At 40.0% G+C, this 21,242-nt stretch overlaps 1 protein-coding gene across 2 annotated transcripts; it reads right to left on the minus strand.

The window, feature by feature from the left end:
• Window positions 1-39: 39 nt before the first annotated feature.
• On the minus strand, window positions 40-17,306 carry nadka (NAD kinase a). 2 transcript variants are annotated; one of them, XM_008413078.2, is made up of 12 exons: window positions 17,151-17,306; window positions 16,341-16,511; window positions 13,562-13,645; window positions 4,732-4,861; window positions 4,534-4,642; window positions 3,994-4,079; window positions 3,800-3,902; window positions 3,554-3,696; window positions 3,155-3,254; window positions 2,635-2,792; window positions 1,733-1,815; window positions 40-1,357 (listed from the first exon to the last, which is right to left on the minus strand). In XM_008413078.2, the coding sequence occupies exons 2-12, from the start codon at window positions 16,484-16,486 to the stop codon at window positions 1,210-1,212; spliced, it is 1,290 nt and encodes a 429-aa protein (XP_008411300.1). In that variant the 5' UTR covers window positions 16,487-16,511; window positions 17,151-17,306; the 3' UTR covers window positions 40-1,209. The 2 variants fall into 2 exon arrangements, with proteins under 2 accessions (XP_008411300.1, XP_008411301.1); XM_008413079.2 differs by lacking the exons at window positions 13,562-13,645; window positions 16,341-16,511; window positions 17,151-17,306 and adding an exon at window positions 6,527-6,880.
• Window positions 17,307-21,242: the final 3,936 nt, after the last annotated feature.

Genomic DNA, 21,242 nt, shown 5'->3' on the forward strand with positions numbered 1-21,242 from the left:
TATATCGATATAAATATATAAAAAACCCAAAGACAACCATTTCTGCTTCAACTTTCTGTTTATTAAGGTGTTATGGGAAAAAAAAAAAAGCTTGGAAACATTTATCAAACTTGCCAATACAAAAGTTAGAGTTGCAGGCTCTCGGTTACAAAAGTGAAAAGCACTTTACGGAGAACAGTTGAGTCCAACACTGGTGACGAACCAGCTGCTCTCTTTCCTGTTAAAAGTCAGACAAATCTCATCTGTCCTGGAATGCTTTTCTAACGGATCGTCAGACACTAGACTGCTTCCACGTCGACAAAAAAAAATCAACAGGTGACAAACTCATCGCTGTATAAAAAGTAGCAAATAGATTTATTTTCAATAATACACTGTACCTGTGAATAAACATTATTATACAAAACAACAGCTTATTAACGTTTTACATGTATGTACAGGGTTAAGAGGAATGATTTGATCTGTTGAGTCGATTTAAAACCCACATCTGGACGGTCGGCAGACAGACCTGTAACGGAGGCCACCTTACAGAACGCACTGCGTAGGCTGCACAAGCTTGTAACAATCCCTCAACATTCACACACAGACCATCGCAGAGCCCACAGACATCGGTCTAAAAACAATGTAGGTTTTAAAATGTTTGGCGAATGCTTAAAAGGAAAAATCTTTAAAACCAGACATCAGTCAGAAGTTGCTCGCAACGTCTTTGTGCCTCCTTTGATTCAGTAAACAATCTAAAACGAAGCCATGAGTTCAGTTCTAACAGGAAATTCAAACATGGCAAATGTTACGTAGAAAAAAAAACAACACAAATTTGGTAACCTCAAAATATCACTTTATGCTGATGATAGCAGTGTTTAAGGCACATTGTGCACAGTTGGGCCCCTGGATTCAGCTAAAGCAACTTTCATTAGTTCTTAGTTAAACATGAACTGGAGTTTTTCTACTCTAGTGCAGTTTGGTCTTTGCTTCAGCAGAGAGAGTTGATTTCCTTCAAAAGAAACAACAAAAAAAAAAAAAAACATGTCTCCCTGAATATGGAAAAAGTTTCGGAGCAAACCAACAAGAGCACTACGACGCCACGTGACTGAGCATTTGGGTTCAACGCCGACCCAAGAGTTGCAGTGTGCCGCTTTCCTTTTTGATTACATGTCCGAAATCACTGCACTTTGAATTCCTGGAAACGCGGCGGCGGGCGAAAGCAGCGGTCCTTCAGAACTCTTCGTCCTCCGAGCTGAGGTAGTTCTGCTTCTTCCTCACGTTCCAGTGTAAACACGTGGCCAGGCTCTCGAACCAGTCGTTCACCGGGTCTCGGAAGCAGATGGAGGGAACAGGGAAGCAGGAAGTGGTGATGGTGATACTGGAATAGGGATAGAGGAAGAAAAACAAACAAAAAAAGGTTGGTCCAAATGAGAGCAGAACAAGGAAATAGGAATACTTCCAGTAAAAAGAACAAAGAAGTGGCCACTGATGTGAAGGACGTCGAGGTGGAATCCCCTGTTGAGCAACACTGGGCTTTTCACTGCAGCTCTTTACAACAACCAGGAAGGTCATTACATCTGGATACGTTGCATAAAGAGAGGGATTGAGTGCGACTCAAGCCAATTAAAGAGCCTCATAAGTTCATGTAACAGAGCCTGAGTGTTGAGCGTTGCCTTGTCCGTCCAACAGTTCACTCATTTATACTCAAGCAACCGTTTATTGAGACAGCGAGCGGCGCGGCGTGCTGACTGACCTGTCTCCGTGGCAGATCTCCTGTCTCTTCCTGCCGTCAAACGACACCCAGGCCGTGTTCCTGGCATCAGGGGACAGCTTTATCTGAGAGGAGGAAGGAGGACATGCTCAAACCGCTTTGAAGAAACACGGGCGCAGCTTTTACAACCAAAACATGCTAGATCCAACATATTTTGGATCTAGCTTCTAGTGCAAAAACCTTAGAGCATCTAAAATAATGCTAAACTAACTTACAGATAACATTCCAGCAAAATGCAGGAGCTTGTTTTGAGTCGATAATCAGTATTGACGAAAATGAACCAGTTAGAAGTGAAATAATCTGCAGGCGGAGCGAGACGGTTTCCCAGTATTGTTAGTTAACGTCGTCGTCCCTTTAAACACTTTCCTTTCAAATCCAATTGTCTTCACTGGGTTTTATTTAGGAGGATCAAAGTAAAGAGGCTGAACATAAAATGTATGCAGCATATTTCAGATTTTTATATGCTAAAAATGTTCAACAATGCATAATCCTGCAATTGCTCATCACATAAAAATCAAAACATAGCAGTGATGTGATAAAATATGAAGAATACTTTAAGGGGTATCAATTATTTTGCAAGGTATTTTATTAATTGTAGTAATAATTCTGCCTCTCTGTATAAACGCTACACTTCTCTGCACCCATTTCTGGCAAAAAGTTAACTATTTGCTCTCCTTCTCTTTTTATTTTTAAACTTCAACTGTCTAAAAATAAAAAAAACAAACATCTGAATTTAGTTCATTTTTAACCTATTACAAAACAACACATTTTCCCGTAGAAAATTCCCCCACTTCCTCCCGTTTTTTTATAATTTTTTTTATTTTATTTTTTTTATGAGAACGCAGCTCCATTTCCAGCCAGAGGAGGCGCTGTTGAACACATACCTGGAGCTCCACTCCGGCCGGCACCACGATGGGTCTGAAGGAGAGGGAGTGAGGGCAGATGGGGGTGATCATGATGGCCGGGACGTTGGGGTGGATCATGGAGGCGCCGGCGGCCACCGCATACGCCGTGCTGCCCGTCGGCGTGGAAACGATCAGACCTGAGGCAAAACAGAGACGCCAGGTGTTTCAAGGAAGCACACGGTGCACAGGCACGGCTAAATAAGATTCTTCACACGTTTCAGCTGCAATCAAAGATGGTAAAAATAGTGTCTCTTCATATGTAGGGAATTATTTGTCTTTAAAATCAAGTATGACAAGAGTTCAAAATGAACTAAATAAATGTACATTTTAAGATTTTTTTTTCTTTTGGCTTTCTTGTGTGACCTGAACTTTTCTGTCTTACCGTTATCCTTTCAACAATAACATAATTTCTAGTAATTATATTCCTACTGCTTTCAAAGTGCAAAAAACCCCCATAAATAAATGAATGACTGTGTCAGCTTAATGACCGTCCGCTCACCGTCTCCCTGCACCGTGGTGATCAGGTGTCCGTCCAGGAAGAGGTCCACGTTGGACAGGTAGGAGGAGGGTCCTCTGTCCACCACCACCTCGTTAAGAACCTGAAACACACAGACGGTGGGTGGAAGAGGGGGAGGAGTCAACTCTGGAAAAATCCTCTCCATGTGCGCGGCTGACATGAAGAGACCCTGAGTCAGGATCACGTTTGCTGCCAGCGAGGACACCGACACCGACGCTGACCGCAAACCTGAAATATGCATCTGGAGAGTCTGTTGGCTGATGTCACACCCTGCTCACCGCGCTGACCAACAACAACCACAATGCCCTTCAGGAGGGGGGGGGGGGTGCAACACCACGAGCCGCTTTGGCCTAATTACGGTGCAGGAGTCACGTCACGTACCTGATGCTGCATGGCTTTATGGCTGGTCTCCAAGTCCTTATTGGTCAGGATGATGCCCTTCTCGTCCACCGTGTCCTTCTTCTCCCAGTTCTCCTTGAGCACTCGCACCTGCAGGCGACTTCGCAGCACAATGGCGGCGTTTCCTGCGGGCAGAGGCACGCGTGAGCAACGCATGACGCAAGGATCTGCAGAGAAAGAACACGCAATGCGGGACGGCGACGGGCGGGTCGGGGGACATTAGCTGACCTTCGATGATCTGCGTGACCTGAGACTGATACGTATCGAACTTGAACGGCGTCAGGAAGCCAAGAGAGCCCAGGTGGAAGGCCATGACAGGGGGGACGCTCTCCTGCAAGGAAATACACGAGTGTTAGATGATGTAGCAGCGGGAAATATAGACACTGTGGGGTTTCCTGTAATGATCTGTTCTAGGTGGATACCTGGAAAAGCGAAGACGCGTACAGCAACGTTCCATCTCCACCGAGGCAGATGATGAAGTCCACACGATTGGAGATATCGTCCAGATCTGACCGACACAAACGCCATTAGACATTCATGTTCATAATGCCCACAGAAATAAATCGTTATTAAGGCTGAAACTATTTATTGTATTAATAGTGATTAATCAATTAATGAAAGCATCATCAACTAATTTAGTTATCAGAAAATTGTTAACTACAAAAAAATAAAAGATTATTTATATATATATATGTGTGTGTGTGTGTGTGTGTGTGTGTGTTATTGCACTTCAGGTAATTTTTTTTTCTTAAAAAGGAATTGAATTATTTGTTTATTTGCATATTTTTATGTATTTCTAACAGTACAAAAAAAGTGGCAAACTAAAAAAAATCAGCTGAATGTGCCAATTTTTTTTTAACCGATTCATCAATAATCAGAAAATGGGGGTAAAAAAAAAAAAAAGCGTGACAGATTAATTGATTACTAAACCAACGGTTAATCGGAGCGATCTGAATCGGTACCTTCTCTGAAAGTGCAAAATTTCTTAGTGATGGCGGCAAAAACTTCGTCGCCTGAAATGGCCGGATCGTCCAGGACCTTCTTCTCCACGTAAACCATCAGGTTCTTCGCCTACAGCGACGCAGAAACAACAAGGCGCGTGACGCGCGACGCAGAAGGAAGTGGCGCGACAAGGACAGGACGACCGGGACGACCGTTACCTCGGTGAGGAACGTGCAGAGATCCTTGAAGGGCTGCAGCAGGCTGGCATCTCGGATCTTCTTGATGACAAGGACACTTTTAGGAGGCTTGTTCCACGTCAGCCTCTGGCTGGCGGGATCCTGAATATGCCTGAAGGAGACAAAATAAACACCCAAAGAATACATCACACAGCAGCTAGGAGAGCTGATATAAGAGCTGTTAACTGACAAAAGCTGCATCATAACCAGGACTGATTAGCATCTATCCAATTAGACACATCAGATTAAAGTCTGGCTCTGTTGTTCTGCAACACCTCACCTCTTCTCAACCCCTAAAAGGTGAGTCGAATGTCCCCAACAACAAACCAGGAGAGCTCCTCTGAAGAAAGGAGAAGTGCCCTCAGATGAGAAACGGGGTCACAGAGGTTCATTTGTGGAAAAATGATTACATAAATATGACCGAACCGATTTCATGGCATCTAAAAATACTCTGAATCAAAAGCAGAATATGGAAAGTGCCAAAGGGAATCCCAGATTCTGCTTCTTCTGATGGTTAGCTTCATTAGCTACAGATGGTCGCCTGCATTTCTAACAGAATGGCTCGTCTGTGTTTCTCTTACGCAACGATGACATCTTTACGTCAACCAAACTCTGAGTGGGAGCGTGACGATTAAAGGCCATCAGGAGGTTTTTTATATAGTTTGCAGAAGCCGCCCCTCGCCCACTTGTTGCTGGGAACTGCAACATGTTCCCTATGCAGACCGTTCAATCAAATCAGTTTAGCAATTTTTTTGTTTTGTTTTAGTGGCACATCTAATTTTTAAATGTAGAAAAAATGATTATCAAATTGTTCTGCGTGGCTCTTTAAACATTAAACATTTAGGATATTCTGAACATTTTCAAAACTTTAAGCTGGTATTAAAGCTCCATCTTTGGGCGCCTCAATGGATTTGAACACAAAACACAACAAATACATTAAAGCTGAAACAATCAATATCAAAAAGCACTGATTAACGAGGAGTAGAAATAATTAGTGTTTTTCTCTTTCAGAGAAAAGTGATTACATAACGGTAGATATTTGTTGGATGGTCTTTTCTGTGCAAATGCCAACTGGTAAGTGAACCACAACAGCAGATACACAAACTGGAAATACAAGCAGGTTGACGGCAATATCATTCAGGCATGAACAAACATTAATCACCATCATCATCACCATCATCGTCATGCATTCAATCTTCAGAAACAAAAAGAGGAGTATGGATCAAATGGAGATCTCTGACTTCAACTGGACGAATTGCCACAACATGATCACATTTCAAGTTCCTCTTCTTTTTTTTCTTTTTCACCCAAAACCTCCCCCCACCCCACAATGCAACACAACCAAACACAAAACCTCGTAACCTTCAAAAAGGCCAAGCTGGGACATTGTTTTAAACAGAAACTGACCCAGATGTGGAGAAATCTCCCCGTCCTCTCTCCCCTCCCCAGCTGAAACTGACCAGAATAGCTTCCCTGTGAACCGGAGGAGACAAAGCGATCCGCCGGTGACCCTCTGATCTATTCAGGACCAGTTCCTCGTCGGATCACCTCAAAGTGTCCACACCCCGACCTTCCCCTTTCATTCAGCCAGTTTGTGTTCAAACCACATCCTTCGATAACACACACCCTGTTAGCAGCGACTACCTGCGTTCATCGCTGCACTTCTAGGAATCTGTTGCCGTCAGCCCTGAACTGATGATCTACAGCCAGGTTTGGTTATAATTGACTCCTCTCGACAGATTCCTTTTCGGGGGCAAATAAAAAGTGAATTTCTCACCATTTCCAGACTTTGTTCTCGCTGTGGCTCCCCTGTGTCTCCTCTGTTACACACTGGTTAAACTTCATGGCTCTAAAAATAAAAAAACCCGACGCTGCTTCAGGTGGACTCAGCTGGAGAACGAGGTTCTTTCCCGATGGTTGCGTCTCTCAGAACAGCGCATCCCGCCTCTGACAGCTACACATTCTGAAGCTCCAACAAAATAAAACTCCTGTGTTAAACTGAGAAGCGGTGCTCAGGCCTCCCGGGGATCAGCTGAGAAACTCTCAGAGCTGCAGCCACTGAGACTGTAATTGTCCCCGACAGGACTTAGCACTAAAACCTTCTCTGCAGCTCTGCTCCTGAGGTAAAGCTCTCGCTCCTCTTAAGGCGTCTCTGCATGCTGGGCCCCGCCCACACAACCCAGCTGGCTCCGCCCACTCCACTCCACTCCACTCCCCATCTCCTCGTTGGACAGGTGTGACTCACTGAGCGACACAACCTCAGCTGCCATTTACTTCCACGCCAAAGCATTTCCACCTGCATGACCTCATTCTGCGTCTTGACCAGTTACAGAGACAGGAAACAACAAAAGTGGTCTGAAGCAACAGCGCCACTGTTAATTGGAAATGAATCCAAGGATGATTCATGCATGGGTTAAGGAGAAAGCATTACAGCTTCCCCGTGTGTTGTTACAGTAAGGAAGGTAAAAATATGTTTTAATAATAAGACAAGTGAAAGATTGTGTTCTTTTTAAGCGCGACCTGCAGGGCACACGCCGCATCATGCACGGTATTTGCAGCAACGTTTTCTTTGCAACGTCACTACAGTCAGGAGTTTTATATACAGCTTGATTTTAGGTTGACCTCATGTGTGGAAACTGATGATGTTACTTTTTACCGTCATAAGAAGGATTTTTTAAAAATCATCCTAAATAAAATAATAAAAAGGCACAACAACGATAGCAGGGCATAAACAGTTCAGACAGTAATGCATGTTTTTCCAAGGGACCCACAGCGTGATAAGAAAAGCTGAATTTCATCAACCAGTAAAATATTAGTTAAGTGTGAGCCACAAAGACGGACTGGTGCCTTATTTGGAATAAATGGATCTGAATTTCATCGCCTTGCGAACGCATTGGAACCTTTAGTAACACTTTATTTGAAGTGGGGTGAATAAGACTGTCATGACACTTTCATAAACATGACATAACACCTGTCATGAACATGAATAAGCTTTCATGAATATTCATGACTGTTGTAATAAAGCGTCGTTCGGTAAATTATGACACTTTTAATACAAAGTTGCCATTATTCAAATTGTCTTTGTTATGACAACTTGACATTAACCAAGAAATCATTACTGACATAAATTTGTTATAAAATGATTATGATTTTATAACAAATTTAAAATGAAATGATTGCACTTTAAAAATGAGGTAACTTTATGTTATTAAAGGTAAAGTTTAAGCAGTAATGATTTCTTGGTTAAGATTAATGATTTCTTGGAAAATTTGCTATCGCGACAGGCCTAATGGTGCGTTTAAGGGTATCAGAGTAAAACAGGTAATCACACAGCTCGACACTAAAGTAGAGAGTTTTATCTCTTAATTGATATAGTGTATCATGTGAGTTAACGTGAAATATTTATAAGTCGCTGTACGACATGCCTGTGTGCTTTCCTTCTTTTACAGCGATTGACAGTGCATGGAAATACTTCAGCAGGGTTCCTGATGGCCGAGTAAGAGTCTGGGTCATCCGGTGTCCTGAATCCAGAAGAAGTGTGACTAAAAAGGGAGGAGACTCTGAAGGGTACAACCTGAACTACAAATAATGGAATGTCATCTTTTTACCTTTCTATATAGACTGACATAACCAGCCGTTCTGGAAACGCATGTCTGCCGTGGTTGCGCGGCTGTAGCTACACGTTCTGGGCAGTATGCAGTCTAAACACAGTGATAATATACGGCGCACTGAGAGGTTTTTAAACAAGTCGTCGGTGAATTGTTGTGTCTCTTATTTCACGGTCGTGTGCTTCGGGCTCGGTTCTCACGGATACAAACCGAAGCATAACAGTTTCACGATGAAACGTTACGGTTTGTTCGTCCCGTTTTCTTGATCCCGTTGGTAGGAATCAGCATGACAATCGTGCAGTAATTAGCAAACCTGTTGCCATGACCACAAAGCATTTGCTGAAATCCTTCTCTTCTGTTAGCCAGCTAAACCTTATGATATTTTAGCTGATAAAATTTATTTTGTCGTAGAGCCTCTTCCATATTTAGTCATTTTATGTCATGTAGAGGCGGTATGTACTATAGAATGAACAAGAATTCAGGTTATCTTACTTTTATAATTTGAAACAACAAGGGGCTATTTGATTGGATTGTGCCTCTCTCCATCAGTTTTATGTCACTATTATTTGAAAACCTCTCTTCTTTTGTCACAGATCTAACTTTCCTGCATGAGCCGTCCTTGCTAATGACATAAACTTTTATCAGCTAAATACCGGATTCAATTACAGCCTTTTGTTGATTTAATGCTCTGTAAATGGATGAAATAATCTCACATCAGATCATCTGCTCCAACGTTTCTTTAGAATACAACATCTCATCTGACAAAAGTACATTTGCAGCAAGTTAAAGATGACGTCGATGCCAAGATTGCGAAAGTGTGTTAGAAATGTCAGAATGTCTTAAATTTATTCCCTGTAAATTCTAAGAAATGACGAAAGAAAATCAGGTGGAAAGGTGTGGAGGTGAGCAAAACAATAAATGAACTGCACTCTGTTTAAGTTCCTCAATTAGAAGGTGGTTCAGGTTAGAGACAAAAGAAATGAGCATGTTTTTTAAAAAGTGGATTTTGGTGTGATTTGTGCAAGAATCAGAGAAATGTCGACAAATTAACATAAAAAAAAATGTAAATCCACCTCAGCCTCACCCGACAAGACGAAGTCTACAGCATAAACACTTTACCTTTGTCTTCCATGCCTAATCATCTTTTCTTATGACAATTACCCTGACTGGTCTTTCCCAAAACTGTTTCCACCCAGCCTTTGTTTGAGACAAAGATAGCCTGGTTTTACTACTTTTAACCCGTTGAGCAGCTTTAAGGATGCTAATCCTACAGACACAGCGAGCGGGAAACAAACAGCAAACAGAGGCTTACGTGATGGAGGGTGTCAGTAGGTCATCATTTAGTCCAGGCTTTGACTGATTAAAAGAAAAAGAAAGGCTGGGAGTCTCTCATAACAATAAGGGGACTTAATGCAATATCCTAAAGACAATTAACGATCCATGTGCTCAGTTTGGGACGATAATGAGATGAGGTGGCACAAAAGCAACCACATATTTCAAAAGTGCATTGGTGTTTGCATTACATAATCAAAACAGGAGATGTTTACAGGGTTTGGTCCATGTCATTGTGTGTGCAAATGACGGCATGGCATGCAAAAAAAAAAAAAAAAAGCGTTTTAAGTAGGAATGTACCTACAAATGACCTGATTGCTAATTTTTAGCTTTGTTAAAGCTGCCCAGCCTGGTTACTGCCTTCCTACGCAATTCTAATCGATTCTAATCTCTCTCTGCTTCTCCTTCTGTGATTTCTCCCATTTACATAGATTCCTCTGGTAGAATGTAAACTGGGGCAATCAGTGAAGAGAAGGACAAGTTGTGGACGACATTGATTGTCTGCACCGCTTTAGAATTGCAGTCTGCCTGCAGTTTTGGCAATGGAGGAAGTGAACGTAGCGACCCAGCTGGTCACACTTCCAAATATTGAATTGGCATTAACAGCTGCCTCGTTGCGGCACTCTCTTAGCAGTGGAGTATGGTTGCTTACAGCGCAGGCAATTTCCAGTAAGCTTGTTAGCATCGAGCCGACGCGTTCCACACATCACAGGTAAATGTTTGGTAAATATACAAGTTCAATAAAGTCCACGCCTCCAGGAAGTAATCATTTCTCAACAGCCAAGGGTCAAGACTCTAAGAAGCTGGTTTTTAACCAGACTAAAGCTAACCAGTGATTGGTAAAAAAACAAAAACAAAAAAAAACAAAAACAATAATTGCTCTTCTGGGGCAGCAAGGCAGCTATAAACAAAGTCTTCAATGATGTCAACCTGGACTTTGACAATCAACAGATTTTTTTTTACCTTCTTTCTCTGCTTGCGTTATTACAGAGATAAATTCCAGCAGTGCCACAACATCTTAAAAAAATCTGATAACTAAAATGATTATATCTAGGCATCAATGGGTAAAGTCATAAGGATTTGCCTCCTCAGGAGGCTTGCATGTCTGATCATAAAGTGGTTAGTAACTTTCATCAGTCTGCAAATTGTCAGAGACTCAAAGTAAGCCATTTTCAGAATCATTAAGGTGTCAAGTTACAAAGTCAGATAAAACACCTGCCAGACTGAATAAGAAGCTATAATTTCTGGATATCTCAGGACATGTCTGCAATAAAATCCGGCTGCGAGAGAGCAAGAGAAAGCAAGACTTAAAATATGCCAAGAAAGCAGAACATTTTATGTTAAAGTCACTCTGCTTTACTCTCTGATCACCTCTGTCATGGCAGGCTGCAAGTATCTCCACTTACAGCCTGGAGAGAGCTAACTAGCTTACTGTAGATTTGAAAAAAAGAAGAAAAAAAAAGCATATTTTGACAGTTTTTAAATAGAAATCAGAATCGACCAAAATCAGCAATGATCTCTGGTTTTTGCCAAAAAAAACCAAACAAAATTGGCCACAAACGTCTGATCCATGCTCCTCTGGTTATGTTACTCCAAAAGCACAAACAATCACATTTCAGCTGCTAAAATACACCCTGTAAATCACCAAACACCGGTTCGTCATGTTTGCAGATTGTTAGAGAAACTGCTAGCAGAGCCAAGAACAACAACCTCAATTCATCGCATAGCTGAGATTCTTTCTTTCATAAACTTGCTTAAGGAGTTCACTTGGGTTAGGCCACAGTGGCACACTTTTGGTCTCGGCTCTGTGTGTTCAGACTCACCACAACATCAGACGACCAACAAGTAATGAAACCTTCTAAGGAATAATTGAACATTTAAATACTAAAGGCAGAGCTCCTATTATCAGCAGATCAAAACCTGCACAAACACTTTGAAACACATTGGGATTCATCATCTCTGAAAGACAGTTAACTTTTTTTTGCTTCCCCAATCAAAATAAAGTAGTGATGTGTTATTACTTTTTTTTTTTTTTACTTCAGTAAATGTGCATCATGCAAGTTCACCTGTGGCCCACAGAGATCCACCATTCAAGATATACCTGTTGAACTTACATCACTTACCTTTCAGTCAGTCACCTGATCTATGGGTTGATCTGACAGCAGCAGACATTGCTGGGTGTAACTCCAGGGAAGTTCAATAGCAAAGAGCCTTCAGCATAAACCATGTAAGCTAAAGCAAAATCATGCTAAGCCCACAGAGCAGCAAGGCTGTGATTGTGCATTCAAAGAACAAATGATTCTTTGTCTAAAGAAGCACTTTTGTTGTTGTTGTGGTTTAGGTTTTCATTCACTGCCTGATTCTTTACATCAATGACTCAATTTGCAAATAACCATTTAAGGTTTTTCACCTTTTTGGTTCACGCTTACTTCACAAGTTACACAAGAGGATATGGAGACACTTGAGTGAAAGAGTTGTGAGATTAGTAACTTCTAGAAAAAAACAAATTTGAGCAGAAATAGTCCAGGACGAAAACACTGGATTTACACTAAATGTTCAGTAAAGACTCAAGATTTTCCCCATTTTGGAAACAAATAATAAAGTGTGAAAGGTGTGTTTGCAGACTAAGGAAAAGAATTGTTTCTTTATTGGATGTTGCGTGCAGATATCTACCTTGTGGTTCATTTGAACAGTGTTCTAGATGTTTCTGCAAGATAAAAATAACTGCTCTGACAATTAAAAACTTAAATACATGAATCCTTCCACTGTGTGAAAAATGACGTGCTTTTTTACAGATTGAAGCATAAACCAGTTTTAATGTGAAAACTGTGTGTGTGTGTGTGTGTGTGTGTATGTGTGCATGTGAGTTGTCTGCAGGTACTGCAGCTCTTCCCATATCCCAAAAACAAGGTTGTAAGTTTGACTGCTGATTGTTGCCATGGATGTTAATGCTATTAACAATTATATCCTATATTCACAATACTGTTGTGTTATAATTTCAGGTTTTTAAGGGGAAAATATAAGTGCAGAAGAAGAATGCATTACTTTGCGATTAACACGGGAGGAGCACTGGACATCCGCTGAAATATTTCAACAACAGATAAGAGTGCCTTCATAGAAATGAGAAACGTTCACATTTTCTTCACATTGTTAACATTAAAGATGATATTCTAATCTGTAACCACTTCAGTGTTTTCAGAGACATTTACAAGATTCCAATGAATGTAACACAACTGCTAACATTTTATAATCTTTGTAAAATCAAATCATGTACCACTTTGTTCTTAAATCACTTAATGAATACTTAATGAATCACTTCAAAACATGTCGTTCCACAAGTAAAGAACTATTGTAATTTATTTTGAATACAAATGCACTGCCTTAACCTCACTAGAAAGCTAAATATGTACATTTAAAGAAAAACATGAGTCTTTTTCAACAATAATTTTTTTTGTTTTTGTTCCCTAGCAACTAACCCCACTGTAATCCTTATGAACCACCTAATTATTACTATGTGTGCATGCACAAAGGAGATGTCTGTGCATGCACCAACCAAAAAGCGTTGCAGCCAGTGGGACTTTGGGGTTGTGCTAAGAGTCTGCAGCTATGTGTTAATGGTAACTCTACTACTACATTACTTCACTGCCTTGTCTTTCAGGAAGGAGCCCAGGAAAAAAAATCTGCCTTCAGAGTAAGCGTTGTATCTTCTTAGGTGTTCAAAAGTGTCGTTTGCACTCCCACTGAATTATTCATGTTAGGCAGGTGGAGGCTTCATGCAACCAGAAGCTGCATGTATCACAGTGGCTATTCCATATTAAGCTAGTTACCAATGAAGAGGGGAAAAAAAAAAAAAAGTTTTTTGTCCAACTTACATCACAGCATGTGGGTTCTGGAGCATGCATGCCTTTGGGCCAAATGTGGTGACAGGACTCGGTCCATGAAGCGACTGAATCCTCCTGGAATAGAGAGGAGCAAACATCCAGGTCCATAAAGTTGATTTTGTTTTCTGAAAGAGTAATTTGATACCAACAGAATAAAATGACCTCTGTAATGAAGACATGTCACATTTTTCTATATAATCAGTGTCCCAAAGTCTTCTGGTTCACACATTTCAAATAAACTATTTTGTTTTGCGATTTCTTGAAATTCCTTGAGCTGCACATATTTACAAGCATTGACTATTTTTGTCCATCATCAGGTGACACGTAGAGATTCCTGCACTTAGTCTGTAGCAATAAACCCTTAGGCCAGATCTGTGGTGAGCAACAGTGAATTTGGCACTTTTGCCGAGTCATACGTGGAGTAAGGAGTCATGTAGTGCTTAAAAACAAACACATTTATCTCTTGTAGCTGCAGCCCAGACAACAGAAGTCAATGTTTAATGATCACAGACACACTTTTTTCAAACAACCAAATAGAGTTGTGGTTTGTAGCAAAGCGGGTTTCTTAAAAGGGAGAAATAAATCTTACAACACGTTGTGTCACTTCACATCACTTTACTGAGTCAACCAACTCTCCTACTCTGATTCACTGAGCTTAAATTCAGCCGTTTCAAGCTACTTTTATTTGTAGATCACTGAAATAAAGTAATCCAACATTGAAAAATGAAACTTTAAATGAGTTGTAGCAAAATTTGAATTTAAATGAATTTGAAAGAGCGTTGTCACCATTAAAGTCTCCAACAGATTTGTCAGTTGTTGTTTTTTTTATTATAAAAAGTCACTAGAGGTGTCTGAAAAGTGAAGTTTTAAATGACCTTTTATAATGAAATTTGCTCCACTGAGTTGGTTGCACTTATTTTAAACGCATGCATCATTCATCCAGAAATAAGGATCCCACAGGATGACGAACACAGGGATTTCTTTTTTTAAATAAACACTTTTAAAAGAAAGGCGGCTCTGACGCAAGTTGATTTTTGTAACTCCTGCAACCACTTGAGGAAAAACACGAGGCTAAATGTAAATTATTGAGTCACATTCAGCATATAAATAAAGGAAAAGGGGATTTCTGACACTCAAAAGCTGTAAAAAAAATACCCATGTTTCACAACAAACGTGTGTGGGTAGGAAAAAGAAGACAATAATGTTGCCTTTGTGGGAGTTCGTTTCAACATCTTGAGAGATGTTCACTATTTTTTTTACGGATTTCCTCATCTCGCAAACGGATACCAGCTACTGACCACATCGACGAAGGAACAAACACGTCCAGCCTCTTCAGGTTTTCCCTTCATCGGGCCGTTTCAAAGAAGGCTGCAGGATCTGTCCACACGCGGGCTGATTTCTCAAGTGTCGAGAGTTTGTGCAACAGATAATGTGACAAGGTTGTTGAGGAAACACTTCTAATGCAAGCCGCTAAAAACAGAAGTTGCTCTGAAGCATCACCAACCAACGGGGGGACGGTTGCAGCAGCATGGCAACACAGAGGACCTCCAAACTCAAATGGACTGACAGGAGACACTGGCAGTGCTACAAGCTCTCCCTCTGCTGGTGATTTTGTGTCATGTCCTCTTGTTTTTATCCCCTCCACTTCCTCACATGAACCTGGTCAAATCTGATTACAGGGCTAGATAGGGAGGGGAACAGGAAGCCTGGCTCAATTTTCACTGCAGGCCTCCTCTTCCTGCAGCTCGGTGAGGATTTTTGGAAGCCTTTCTGGGTTTTTCCTTTTCTTTTTGTATTCTGCTGTTTTATTTATCCACTTTTGATGCCTGTTACTATGGTTACAGGGAAGATACAAGACTCTACAGACAATTTTTGTTGCGACTTGTCTCGTCTTCTTTTGTTGATTTTGGCCAGCTGACCAGTTTTGGTTGTTTAGCATGATTGGTTCACCTTTCTTCTTTTTTATGTGTTGTAAAAATCATACACAACTTTGGTTAAAAAAAAAATATATATAATGGCAGGAATTCTATGGAAAAAAATAACTGACCAAACCTCACAATCCTGAAAACATTCAGAAACTGACAAAACCACGTCTGGGTGATGAAGCAAAAACGGGATTCAAAAATTTCTCAAACATGTACTAAAAAATTAAAACAACACTCCAGGTACGTTCTTGATGGGGGAATAACATTATGATATGACATAAAGCTCAAAAAAGTGGATTTCACATAAGACCGCCCCTTTAAAAGCAGTGACATCACAAGAGACGAGAATCGACCTCATCAGCTGGCATTAGCAGACATAATGGCAGATAAGCAAATCTTGACATATCTCAACAGTTGCAGGAGTTGTGATGGATGATGCTGGAGAAGCTGAAGCAAATCAGTTTGCAGTTTTTTCATCAGATGGGTTTTCATGAACTTGTAGAACAAGTACATCCTGTTTTCTGCCTGCGTAACTTTAAATATATGCCGCTACCGTGGTACTATATGGTGAAACAACTTGTACTAGACCTGCACAGGGCTGCTGCCTTAACAGGTTGGTAGCTTTACTTATTTTTCTGTGAGGTACATTCAGTGATATTTAGCAGAAAAAGCAACCCTGGAATCTTGGTTTCTGGCTGTTTCTCCCAACTGTTCCCCATTGGAAGGCTTCTGGCTTTGACTAATGTGTAGTTTACGTTGAAAACAGCTTATAACAAGAAAGACAAAGTGTGCAAAAAGGGGTTCATTGTGTTGTGATATGCAGTGGGTACCTGGTTCCTACTGACCTGTGTTCTGAGTAAGTGGCTGAGGAGGTGCTCAGGCTGCGGGCCTTCATGCGTTGAGCGGAGCGGCGACCTGTGATTGGTGCTGCCTCACAGGTGGAGCAGCAGAAGGTGGAGGCCTCCAGTCGCACCTCTGATCCACCGTCCATCTCTGATTGCCAGGCTTTAAGTGAACTGACAAGTCAACACTGTTGAGCCATTGTGCATGAACAGTTACAAAACAATGATGTCCTGTGGAATGCATGGGAGGAGCCGACAATTTTGGGACTACAAGTTTGTTTCAGAACTCCTCAGTGGGGAAAGATAAAACTTGCACAACTTTAACTGAAGAAACACATAAATGACGCAAAAACACTTCTTTATACAGTGTAGCTGTTAAAACTCTTGCCGTTTTAAAAATATATATATATTTTGCGTTCCACAAAAACCTCCAGAGGTCACAGAGCAGCTTCAGGTGAAACGTTCAACCTGCTCAGCAACTTGGAATGGTCGGTGTTTCTCCAGGATGCTGTATGTGCGCGTGCCAAATTTTCACAATTATGTAAGCTTTAGCATGAGCTAAAAGCTTGTTATAATTATTATTGACAGCCCGGCAAGCTTTTTTTTTTTTTTTTAAAGCAAAGTACGACTTAAAGAAAGTCTAAAAATGCAGCGTTTAGAGCAAAGGGAGACTCGGCAATGGCTAAGAAAGTGTGAAGGAACCAGAGGGGAGAATGTTCCAGCTGAAGCAGCTAAACTATGGAGTTAGCGAGCTAAGCTCCCGGTTAGTCGTAGAAAATACAGCGTCACGCTGTTTCTGACTTCCAACTTTACCTTTTAGGAGAAAACCTTACAGCAGGACAACTCGGCTGAAGCTCAGAAAAGTGCCGGAGGATTACAGGCTAAGATTACAGCGTTTCACCATCTTCGTTCACTGGAGAGCTGTCAACAGTCAGCTCACCGCTTCCTGATCCCGACTGACCAATCAGTCGCTCTCAAACTGGTGACGTCAAATAGCAAGTTCCTCACCTTGTCCAGATAAAGGAGTAAAACGATATTTGCACGAAAAGAAGAAATAATACTATTTTGAAAAAGTGGCAACCAATATTAATGCAATGTATTATCACTATTAATAAAATAGTAAAAATAAATAAATAATAAAGGCACAAGAACAGCTTCAGTTATTACAACTAAAAACCAGCGATCAGACCCGAAACCTGGGAGTAGTTTTGGACTCTGACCTGAACATTCAGAGCCACATTAAGACAGTCACAAAGTCGGCCTTCTATCACCTGAAGAACATCTCCAGGATTAGAGGACTTATGTCTCAGCACGATCTAGAGAAACTCATCCATGCGTTTATCTTTAGCTGCATTGATTACTGCAACAGCATCTTCACAGGTCTGACTAACAAATCAATCAAACAGCTGCAGCTGATCCAGAACGCTGCTGCTCGTGTTCTGACTACAACCAGGAAGATAGAGCACATAACACCAGTTTTAAAGTCCCTACACTGGCTCCCTGTAGCTCAAAGAATAGACTTTAAAATACTGTTGTTAGTTTATAAATCACTGAACGGTTTAGCACCACAATACATTAAAGATCTGTTAATCTCTTTCTCTTTCTCACTGTTTATTTAATGTCACATGCTGTTTTTATTTTAATTATGTAAAGCACTTTGAAATGCCTTGCTGCTGAAATGTGCTATACAAATAAAATTTGATTGATTGATTGATTGAAGAAAGGTAATTATAATCACATGTGGGGGGGAACAAAAGTTAGAAGACAGGACAAATTATCTTTTTCAGCATATGTTGAACTTAGAGGTGGATAATAACTAATTATATTTACACAGTTATATTTATTTGAGTGAATGTTTGGGGAAAATGTACTTTTAGTAGTTTTACTGCACCATACTTTTTCTTGAGTAATTATGAAGTATTGCTTTTTACCCAAATAAAATCTCTAGCTACTCCCCCTGCTGAGTAACTTCATTTAATGAAGAACAAACAGGTTATAGCAAATATTCAGACAAACACTTACAGTTTAAGTTAAAGTGACCCCCTCATACACAAGCTTTGTTCTTGGAGGTCAAGTGAACATAAACACTGGAAGTACTTTATCTAACATTACCTAGTGTAAGTATTCATTTCATAGGCTTTATTTATTTACTTTTTTTGAAAAGTGTTTCTTCAGCTTGAATTTGTTATCTTCTAACCCAATATTTATCTGTGTTAATCTTTTTATTCATTTGTTTTTTTTAATTCCTGAATATGCACACAACTTTATGTTTTAAAATGATTTAAAATGTAAAATTAAATCATTTTAAATGTTAAATCAGACGTTATGATGAGTTCGTCAACTAGCTTTTTTATGAAATGCATTTTTTCTGTCACTGCTTTCTTTGAAGACTACTTTTTGCTTTTACTGCAGTAAAATAGATTGAAACAGCGCTACCCTTATTGGAGTGCATTTCTTTTCTGATTAAATTAATAAAGTTGAATAAACACACGATTCTAAACAGGTCTTCACAAAAATAAAAGCATATAAATGCATAAAATAAACAACAAAGGTAAAACAATTTTATTTGGCAAAAAAAGAAAAAATTAGGTTAAATTTATCTGCCATGCTAAGGTTCAATCTCAGCCTTAATCCAAATTGGATGACATTAATTCTTAGCCCTAAAATTCATTGCACACACAATATTCCATAACTGTGGGATTTTATTAAAATTTGTTTAAAAAGAATCAAAATAATATATTTAAATATTCAGAGCTAGGTACCTCCTGATTGAGGAGGTAAGTTCACCTTAGTAAATTCACGTAATTAAATAGAACCCCCCCCCCCCACACACACACAAACACACACAACCCAAATAATGCAGCAAAAAGGAACTGTCTGCAGATCTGTAGAGACTAGATTGTGACAAAATGCTAATCTGGGAAAGGATACATAAACTTTTGGTAGCATTGAACATCCTGAAAAACACTTTGGACTGTTTGGAAATGGAAGAAGTTTGGAACAAGTTGAAGTTCCCTCTGTGACGTACCCACCATGTCCTCCGATTTTTAATCAGCCGACATGCTGTTGAGGTTGTACAACATTACCTCTGTACAATTATCAACAGCTGCTTGACCTCTGAGGATAATACGTCAGCCAAGATAACAAAGGAGTAGCTTCAATATCAGTGTCATGTCATTCTTGAGTGACTCAGCTGAAATCTGCACTAAAATTCAACTAACCATCCCTGGAAGACCTAAGAGTGACTGGCTACTGATGCCAGATTCTCCCAACCTTACCCAAGTTGGGAGAATCTATAGAGAAGAATTAGGATCAAGACTGTGGAAAAAATAAATACTCTTTAGATCTTCCAAAATGTCATTTCCCAATCACTCATAAGATCCATTCATGCATTTCCTTTCTAAACCAGCTTATTCATGCACCAGGGCCAGTTCCTGTCCGCAGCAGTCACGGGGTGAGAGGCAGGGTAGGTATAGGTTTACCTGCAACATATGTGTCATTTACAAAGCTAAAGCATAAAAACAGACAATCATGCATTCTGTATTGTGTGCTACTGATGAAATTTACTTTTTATATTCACTAAAATTAAAAAAAAAGTTCTTTAAAGACCAGGAAAAAAAAAGCATTTCCTGGGAAAATTCAGTGTGAATACTGTAAGCTGAATGTTTACATGATGATATTTGCAGAAGCAATTACAATCAACTGCAGAAATGTCATAATTCAGCAAATACAATAAAAACAAACTGTCAGTTGGTCTTCTTAAATAGAAAGACTGGCATAAAGAGACAAGGGGGGCCGAGAAAGTTGAACGCCAATTCCTCTTCTTCGCTGATTTTTTAATAGACGGCAAACAACATTAGTGCATTACCGCCACCGACTGGTAGCGCGTGGACCAGAATGCTTTCAGCTCCGTTTCAAACAGTTTCTCGGTTTCCTGCAACTTTTAGATCAGTCTCCGCTTCAACACACCTGAGTGTAAATAATTAGGTCATTATCATGACTGTAGAAATCTGTGCTGCTAACTGAAGAAGCCATTCAGACATTTGAATTACATTTAATTTCCCCTTGGAATGAATGACAATCACTATTCAGTTACTTTTTCATAAAAGTTTGATCATATCTATCGCATAATACCAAGAGCAAGAACATTTAAATGACATGAAGGTAAAGAAAAATAAAGACATTTAGAATATTGTAGTGCTGCATACAATGAGATAAATTGATCCATTTGTCCAGTAGGGGGCAGCAAAAAAAAAAAATTCACATTTCTCCAAAATGATTTTGAGCAAACATAAAAAAAACCGCCTGTTGGAGCATCTCTGACCTGGCAGTTTTCTTTGAGTGAATAACTGATGGTCTTTACAACGTCAAATACCTGGAAACCAAGAAATAATCTCACAACAGCGATATGAAGTACTGATGTGAGCCGATGTTCAGAAGACATTCAGAAAAGAAGTGCACAGATGAGCCAGGCTGATTCAACAGTGGATAAGAAATAGTTTTATTTGACTTAAACATAATTACAAGGAAACCAAACAGTCTGCAACATTCTAGCTTCAGTGGGAATCGCTCTAAGTGAATCACACTCAACACAGTAGGTCATCTCAAACTGCTTTTTATTACATCTTAAATAACAGTACATTTTAATATAGTTTCTATCTTGCATCCAGCTTTCGGTTGTACACTGACTGACTTTAAAATTAAATACAAAAGGTGAAAGGGAGGGGTGGTGGGGAAGGGGTGCAGAGCTCTACAGTTATTTGATGGAGAAAGAGAAAAGGAAAAAGGAATTTAATTAATTTTTAATATTTTTTATTTGTTTTATTTTTTGCCAACTCCAGGCCTAACGCACAATTACAGCACTTTTTTTTGTACAGAATGTCGCAGAAAAAAAAAAAAAAAAAA

This window comes from Poecilia reticulata, linkage group LG7 (assembly GCF_000633615.1).
Source record: "Poecilia reticulata strain Guanapo linkage group LG7, Guppy_female_1.0+MT, whole genome shotgun sequence".
Classification (NCBI taxonomy): Eukaryota; Metazoa; Chordata; class Actinopteri; order Cyprinodontiformes; family Poeciliidae; genus Poecilia; species Poecilia reticulata.